At 43.3% G+C, this 8963-nt stretch overlaps 1 protein-coding gene across 1 annotated transcript in view; it reads left to right on the top strand.

Moving 5' to 3' along the window:
* The window catches only part of LOC129409533 (proprotein convertase subtilisin/kexin type 5), a 44122-nt gene continuing 35159 nt past the window's right edge, over positions 1 to 8963 (top strand). The window contains exon 1 of the mRNA XM_055155917.1: positions 1 to 199. Within this exon, the coding sequence (XP_055011892.1) occupies positions 1 to 199 (199 nt within the window). The remainder of the gene's footprint in view (positions 200 to 8963) is intronic.

Raw genomic sequence — 8963 nt, 5'->3', positions numbered from 1 at the left:
ATGCTCCCGGTGCGCTCGGTGCTCCCGGTCCCGGTGCTCTCGGCGCTTCTTCTCGCGCTCTGGGTCGTGTTTTCTGGAGCGTCGTCGTCGTCGTGTCCGAGCGGCCGCTTTTCCCTCAGAGGCCAGTGCGTCCTGTGCCACCCGAGCTGCTCCGAGTGCAGCGGACACGAGCTCTTCCAGTGCACCGCGTGTGGAGTGGGTAAGATCACATTTTACGCACAAACTTCAAATCTGTTTTATGTGAAAATCAAGGTCAGAATTACGCAGAATCTAGACTCTCGTGAGGTTTAAGTCATGTTAGAATGTTTTTACCTTTTCAAAAACAGACCTGGACTTGTGTTTTGTTAAAAAACCCGTAAAAAAAAAGTAACGAGTTAAGGTAAAATGGTCATGTTTTACTTGGTACAAATGTGAGTAACGCGCGTCACGATGCTTTTTTTAACCTGGACTGACGCGGAGGGTTTTTCGTTTTTCTTCAGACAAATTTGCTAAAACTGACATCGTCTCGTTTAGTCCTGGTTTAGACCTGGTTTAGTTCTGGTTTAGACCTGATTTTAGTCCTTTTTTTAGACCAGACCTGGTTTAGTCCTGGTTTAGACCTGTTTTAGTCCTACCTTAGTTCTGGTTCCATCCTCCTGGTTTAGTCCTGGTTCAGTCCTGGTTTAGTCCTACCTTAGTCCTAGTTTAGTCCTGATTTAGACCTGGTTTAGTCCTTTTTTAGATCAGACCTGGTTTAAATCTGGTTTAGACCTTGTTTAGTCCTGGTTTAGTCCTGGTTTAGACCTGGTTTAGTCCTGGTTTAGACCTGGTTTAGTCCTTTTTTAGATCAGACCTGGTTTAGATCTGGTTTAGACCTGGTTTATACCTGGTTTAGTCCTGGTTTAGACCTGGTTTAGTCCTGGTTTAGACCTGGTTTAGTCCTGGTTTAGACCTGGTTTAGTCCTTTTTTAGATCAGACCTGGTTTAGATCTGGTTTAGACCTGGTTTAGATCTGGTTTAGACCTGGTTTAGTCCTGGTTCCATCCTCCTGGTTTAGTCATGGTTCAGTTCATACACAGTTTCAAAAGTTCAGCATTTTCTCTCAGCTGTTTTGGTGAGTTAACGTTTTGTAATATTTTTGTAATGTTTTACTTTTTAAACACAGTAATATTGTAATTTAACAAATTACTCTGAAATGACAGAAACACGTCATAAATAAATAAATAACACATTACAGTTTGAAGTAACATGTCCACACACTAAGAAATGAAATGTTGGATTTAATTAAAAATGTTTGGTTAACTGATTCCACACGAGTCTCTTTGTAGATTCACTGCAACAACTGGGTTATTACTAAATTCAAAGCAAAAATGTTCATTAAATCAGACACATGTTTTAAAACCACCTTTCATTAACTGTCTTTTTCTGTTAATTGCCTTTGTAAAAACGTCTCTGAGTATCTTGAAAATCTTCTTTCTGTATCATTTTGAAATTTCAACAATATTAAGTTCATTTAAATTATAAATCTTATGAAAAAACAAAACAAAAACTGTACAACTAATTTCTAATCAATATTAAATTACCGTATTTTCCACACTATTAGTTGTTCTGGATTATAAGACGCACTGTCATTAAATGGTCTGTTTTCTAACTTTTTTCACAAATAAACCGCGTGGGACTTTAAAGGAAACACAACAGTGTGATGGGTGAGTGGTTTTGTTTGTTTGTTCGTTCACGGTGACTCTGGGCTTTGTTCAGTTGTGGCGTGTAGGGAGGGTGTGTCTGGGACCAACGGATTGTCGACGTGTTCGCAGTGACTCAGTTGTTCAGTCGTGTCTAGAAGGCTGCGTTCACACTGCAGCCTGAAGTGACACAAATCCGATTTTTTGGCCCCTATGTTCCTGTATCCGATCTTTTAATGACAGTCTGAACGACACAGATCTGATTTTTTCAAATGTGACCCAGGACACTTGGATATGTGCTCCTGAAACTGATACATATCTGATCTTTTGACATGTGACTTCAGTCTGAACGGCCAAAGCGCATTCATCCACCTACACGTTATCAACAAGACACAATTTCACTATTCTGCGCTGAAGTCGGCAAATATTGTTAATGAACTCCATGTCACTGAAGTGAAGCACATCACCACTCACCACTCTTGGCTCCGTCTCCACATCCACACGTTCCTTTCAACAGACTGAACCACAAAACACCACGACCAAAAACCTCGTTCTTCTCCTTCTCAATCTCCTCCTTAAAACAAGTAAGTTGTTCATGTTCTGGCTCCGGTACGAGAGCAACTTTAAAATCTCCAGGTGTGCTCGATGCTCGTGTCCGTGTTTGGACAACTTCCATAAACACAGAGACGCTCGCTGCGGTTGACATCGTCGTGTCTCCAGTGTCACATGCGGGACACTTTTGGGCCGTTTAATGTTCACACTGGAGACACATACAAGACGCATTTAATTGGAAATGTGAACGACCTCGCAAAAAACATCGGATTTCACAAAAAAATCGGAATTGAGCATGAAGCCCTGCAGTCTGAACGTAGTCCAAGTGGCACATTGCACTCGTTTTTTTCGGTTTGTTCCTTCGTTCCGTTCCTCGTTGGGTGTGTTTCTCTGTGCGGTCGCTGTCTGCTCCGTGTGTGTTTGTGTGTCTGCCGGTGGTGTGGCTTTGTAGTTTACTGAAGTCGTGCTTGGGACACCCGAGTGGATTCGTGTATGGGGCGCTCTGGATTGTGGCGCGCGGCCGTTTTTTGATGCGGTGAGAGGCTTAAGAGCGCGACTAATAGCCCGGAAAATATGGTAACAATGTTATGTTTTTGTTATGTTATGTTTCAGTAACTCTAAGTCTGTCTACAAGCTCAAAACGCCCTGTTCCACCTTGTGATGTCAAGAAGCGGTAGTTTTCAAGTTAATTTACAGCCACATTTTAGAGTTTTTTGTTCAGTAGTGATTTGCTACAGACTCTGGTGCCACCTAGTGCCTCCGCTCCATTTCATTTCTCTCCAGCGACAAGGTCAGGAATCAGAATACACTAGGCGTTTTGTAAGAACCCCAAAAGTTGTAGACCGCGCGCCGACCAATCAGAGAAGAGCGGTGAAGCCATGACGTGAAACTCGTGGCGTCTGTCTGGGTCCCTTTAGTGGAACAACACAACAGCAAACAAAGCGTCGATCTAAAGACGTAGATCGACTGTATTTTCCAGGCGATTAGCCGCGGTCTTAAGCCTCTAACTGCATCAAAAAATGACCGCACGCCCTGCAATCCCGAGCACCCTGCAATCCGAGCACCCTGCAATCCAGAGCACCCTGCAATCCCGAGCACCCTGCAATCCCGAGCACCCTGCAATCCAGAGCACCCTGCAATCCAGAGCACCCTGCAATCCCGAGCACCCTGCAATCCCGAGCACCCTGCAATCCCGAGCACCCTGCAATCCCGAGCACCCTGCAATCCAGAGCACCCTATACACGAATCCACTCGGGTGTCCCAGCACGACTTCAGTAAACTACAACGCCACAAACAGACATGGAACAGACAGCGACCGCACAGCGAAACACACCCACAGACACACTCATCACTCCACGCCGACGAGGAACGGAACGGAGGAACGAACAGAAAAAATGAGTCCTATGTGCCAATCTGAGTCTCCACGCGATCACAACTGAACAAAGTCCAGAGTCAACGTGAACGCGCCAAACAAAGACCGACTGACCCATCCAACTGTTGTGTTTTCGCTTAAAGTCCAGTGTGGTTTATTTGTAAAAAAAAGTTCGAAAATAGACCATTTAATGACAGTGCGTCTTATAATCCAGAGCGACAAATTGTCCGTAAAATACGGTTAAAAAAACCCATGNTCAGACAAATTTGCTAAAACTGACATCGTCTCGTTTAGTCCTGGTTTAGACCTGGTTTAGTTCTGGATTATACCTGGTTTAGACTTGATTTAGTCCTGGTTCAGGTTTGGTTCACTTTTGGATTAGTCCTGGTTTAGACCTGGTTTAGACCTGATTTTAGTCCTTTTTTAGACCAGACCTGGTTTAGTCCTGGTTTAGACCTGTTTTAGTCCTACCTTAGTTCTGGTTCCATCCTCCTGGTTTAGTCCTGGTTCAGTCCTGGTTTAGTCCTACCTTAGTCCTAGTTTAGTCCTGATTTAGACCTGGTTTAGTCCTTTTTTAGATCAGACCTGGTTTAAATCTGGTTTAGACCTTGTTTAGTCCTGGTTTAGTCCTGGTTTAGACCTGGTTTAGTCCTGGTTTAGACCTGGTTTAGTCCTTTTTTAGATCAGACCTGGTTTAGATCTGGTTTAGACCTGGTTTATACCTGGTTTAGTCCTGGTTTAGACCTGGTTTAGTCCTGGTTTAGACCTGGTTTAGTCCTGGTTTAGACCTGGTTTAGTCCTTTTTTAGATCAGACCTGGTTTAGATCTGGTTTAGACCTGGTTTAGATCTGGTTTAGACCTGGTTTAGTCCTGGTTCCATCCTCCTGGTTTAGTCATGGTTCAGTTCATACACAGTTTCAAAAGTTCAGCATTTTCTCTCAGCTGTTTTGGTGAGTTAACGTTTTGTAATATTTTTGTAATGTTTTACTTTTTAAACACAGTAATATTGTAATTTAACAAATTACTCTGAAATGACAGAAACACGTCATAAATAAATAAATAAATAACACATTACAGTTTGAAGTAACATGTCCACACACTAAGAAATGAAATGTTGGATTTAATTAAAAATGTTTGGTTAACTGATTCCACACGAGTCTCTTTGTAGATTCACTGCAACAACTGGGTTATTACTAAATTCAAAGCAAAAATGTTCATTAAATCAGACACATGTTTTTAAAAAAAAAACATCTCTTTAAAACCACCTTTCATTAACTGTCTTTTTCTGTTAATTGCCTTTGTAAAACGTCTCTGAGTATCTTGAAAATCTTCTTTCTGTATCATTTTGAAATTTCAACAATATTAAGTTCATTTAAATTATAAATCTTATGAAAAAAACAAAACAAAAACTGTACAACTAATTTCGAATCAATATTAAATTACCGTATTTTCCGCACTATTAGTCACTCTGGATTATAAGACGCACTGTCATTAAATGGTCTGTTTTCTAACTTTTTTCACAAATAAACCGCGTGGGACTTTAAAGGAAACACAACAGTGTGATGGGTGAGTGGTTTTGTTTGTTTGTTCGTTCACGGTGACTCTGGGCTTTGTTCAGTTGTGGCGTGTAGGGAGGGTGTGTCTGGGACCAACGGATTGTCGACGTGTTCGCAGTGACTCAGTTGTTCAGTCGTGTCTAGAAGGCTGCGTTCACACTGCAGCCTGAAGTGACCCAAATCCGATTTTTTGGCCCCTATGTTCCTGTATCCGATCTTTTAATGACAGTCTGAACGACACAGATCTGATTTTTTCAAATGTGACCCAGGACACTTGGATATGTGCTCCTGAAACTGATACATATCTGATCTTTTGACATGTGACTTCAGTCTGAACGGCCAAAGCGCATTCATTCAACCTACACGTTATTAACAAGACACAATTTCACTATTCTGCGCTGAAGTCGGCAAATATTGTTAATGAACTCCATGTCACTGAAGTGAAGCACATCACCACTCACCACTCTTGGCTCCGTCTCCACATCCACACGTTCCTTTCAACAGACTGAACCACAAAACACCACGACCAAAAACCTCGTTCTTCTCCTTCTCAATCTCCTCCTTAAAACAAGTAAGTTGTTCATGTTCTGGCTCCGGTACGAGAGGAACTTTAAAATCTCCAGGTGCTCGATGCTCGTGTCCGTGTTTGGACAACTTCCATAAACACAGAGACGCTCGCTGCGGTTGACATCGTCGTGTCTCCAGTGTCACATGCGGGACACTTTTGGGCCGTTTAATGTTCACACTGGAGACACATACAAGACGCATTTAATTGGAAATGTGAACGACCTCGCAAAAACATCGGATTTCACAAAAAAATCGGAATTGAGCATGAAGCCCTGCAGTCTGAACGTAGTCCAAGTGGCACATTGCGCTCGTTTTTTCGGTTTGTTCCTTCGTTCCGTTCCTCGTTGGGTGTGTTTCTCTGTGCGGTCGCTGTCTGCTCCGTGTGTGTTTGTGTGTCTGTGGGTGGTGTGGCTTTGTAGTTTACTGAAGTCGTGTTGGGACACCCGAGTGGATTCGTGTATGGGGCGCTCTGGATTGTGGCGCGCGGCCGTTTTTTGATGCGGTGAGAGGCTTAAGAGCGCGACTAATAGCCCGGAAAATATGGTAACAATGTTATGTTTTGTTATGTTATGTTTCAGTAACTCTAAGTCTGTCTACAAGCTCAAAACGCCCTGTTCCACCTTGTGATGTCAAGAAGCGGTAGTTTTCAAGTTAATTTACAGCCACATTTTAGAGTTTTTTGTTCAGTAGTGATTTGCTACAGACTCTGGTGCCACCTAGTGCCTCCGCTCCATTTCATTTCTCTCCAGCGACAAGGTCAGGAATCAGAATACACTAGGCGTTTTGTAAGAACCCCAAAAGTTGTAGACCGCGCGCCGACCAATCAGAGAAGAGCGGTGAAGCCATGACGTGAAACTTGTGGCGTCTGTCTGGGTCCCTTTAGTGGAACAGCACAACAGCAAACAAAGCGTCGATCTAAAGACGTAGATCGACTGTATTTTCCAGGCGATTAGCCGCGGTCTTAAGCCTCTAACTGCATCAAAAAATGACCGCACGCCCTGCAATCCCGAGCACCCTGCACCCTGCAATCCCTGCAAGAGCACCCTGCAATCCCGAGCACCCTGCAATCCCGAGCACCCTGCAACCCTGCAATCCGAGCACCCTGCAATCCCGAGCACCCTGCAATCCGAGCACCCTGCAATCCAGAGCACCCTATACACGAATCCACTCGGGTGTCCCAGCACGACTTCAGTAAACTACAACGCCACAAACAGACATGGAACAGACAGCGACCGCACAGCGAAACACACCCACAGACACACTCATCACTCCACGCCGACGAGGAACAGAACGGAGGAACGAACAGAAAAAATGAGTCCTATGTGCCAATCTGAGTCTCCACGCGATCACAACTGAACAAAGTCCAGAGTCAACGTGAACGCGCCAAACAAAGACCGACTGACCCATCCAACTGTTGTGTTTCGCTTAAAGTCCAGTGTGGTTTATTTGTAAAAAAAGTTCGAAAATAGACCATTTAATGACAGTGCGTCTTATAATCCAGAGCGACTAATTGTCCGTAAAATACGGTTAAAAAAACCCATGGGCTGAGAGAGGATTTCTCTCATAGAGGCAATGTAATCACAAACTGCTCGTGTTTGGCCGACAGGGACCTACAACTTTCAAAAATATAGAATTTTGTGGCGATTTTTATCTATTTTTAGATCATAAACTTTTTCTAATAATAATAATAATACATCAGTTTTCTATAGCACTTTTTTGGACACTCAAAGACGCTTTACAGAGCCTTATTCAAACTATTATTGTAGCCACAGCTGCCCTGGGGCAAACTGACGGAAGCCAGGCTGCCAATCTGCACCATCGGCCGATCCGACCACCACCATCACTCACACACACAACACTTCCACACTAGGCAAAGTGTCTTGCCTAAGGACACAACAACAGTTTTTTTTTTTGTGAGTGGCGCCTCCTGTGGCTCCAGATTTTCCCATCCAAGTCCAGACCAGGTCCGGTCCTGCTGAACCTCTGAGATCTGACGGGATCAGGCTTTGACAAATCCGTATGGCCACAACTCAAAATCTTTCAGTTTTCTTAAAAAACACTTTATAATCGTCCAGCTCCGTTCTGCTCCTTTCGCTCTGATTGGTCAAAGCGATCACATGACACATGAGACTGAGCTCTGTGCGTTTGCTCACGTGCATTTGCAGGAAAAAAAGACACAACTGCACATGTTCGGTCGGTCCACAGCCACAGGAAGAACCTCGCTGAACTAAAGGCGAATCTGGAATCATGCGCCATTGAATTCGGCCCAATGACTTGAATGGTCGACCATTTTGAAACCCCGGGGGCTTGGCTACAACACAACAGTAAACAAAGCCTCGAGATGGATGTAGATGAAGACAGACATTCTGTGTTGTCAACATTCCTGAGATCGAGGATTTAAAGCCGGAACAAAGAGAATGTTTGGTGAATTTTATCAAGTGGAAAGACGTCATTGTCCTTCTTCCTATGGGATTTGGCACATTACATACGTCACGACCAAACAGCAGCAATTGGTTAAATAAAAAAAAGTACCCGCCGACCGTCGAGCGAATGAATCCTAATGCTGTGAGGTCAGACAGTTTCCACGAAGTGAAACCGTCTGATGAATCAGGCTTGTGATTTGCATTTCCGGAGCTGAAATGATCCAAATGATTCTAACGAAGGTGTGTGGAGGGAGGAAGGTGGAACATTGGAGTGTTTTCTGTTTGAGAGAAGAACTTTGTCTAAATGTGCAGGGTTTGTGAGTTAAACGTGTGAATGAAACAAAAACCCGACGAGGAAACGACATTTTAATCAGAAATCAGACCAGAATAAGTTAAATATGGGAACGTTAAAAAGACTCCTGCCAAAACGTCGAGCTGATTGAGCGAAATTGTTCTAACCTTTGTACAGTGTTGGGGAGTAACAGATTACATGTACTGGAGTTATGCAATCAGACTACAAATTATGAGTAATTGTATTCGGTTACAGTTACTGTTTCAGTGAGTGGTAATTGGATTACAGTTACTTTGTTGAAATTAATCGATTACACAGAGGGATTTTCCTGTTTTCACGTTTTGGGCTAAATCCCTTTTTTTTTTTTCCCATAATTCCACTCATTGCCGGACACTAAACCAGGACTAAAACCAGGTCTAAACCAGGTCTAAAACCAGGTCTAAAACCAGGACTAAAACCAGGACTAAAACCAGGTCTAAATCAGGTCTAAACCAAGTCTAAAACCAGGTCTAAACTAGGTCTAAACCAGGTCTAAAACCA

The sequence above is a fragment of the Boleophthalmus pectinirostris genome, unplaced genomic scaffold, assembly GCF_026225935.1.
Source record: "Boleophthalmus pectinirostris isolate CB_2022bp ecotype Guang Dong unplaced genomic scaffold, ASM2622593v1 HiC_scaffold_2, whole genome shotgun sequence".
Classification (NCBI taxonomy): domain Eukaryota; kingdom Metazoa; phylum Chordata; class Actinopteri; order Gobiiformes; family Gobiidae; genus Boleophthalmus; species Boleophthalmus pectinirostris.
Note: the sequence above shows the minus strand (reverse complement) of the source record. Positions and strands in the feature narration are given on the sequence as shown.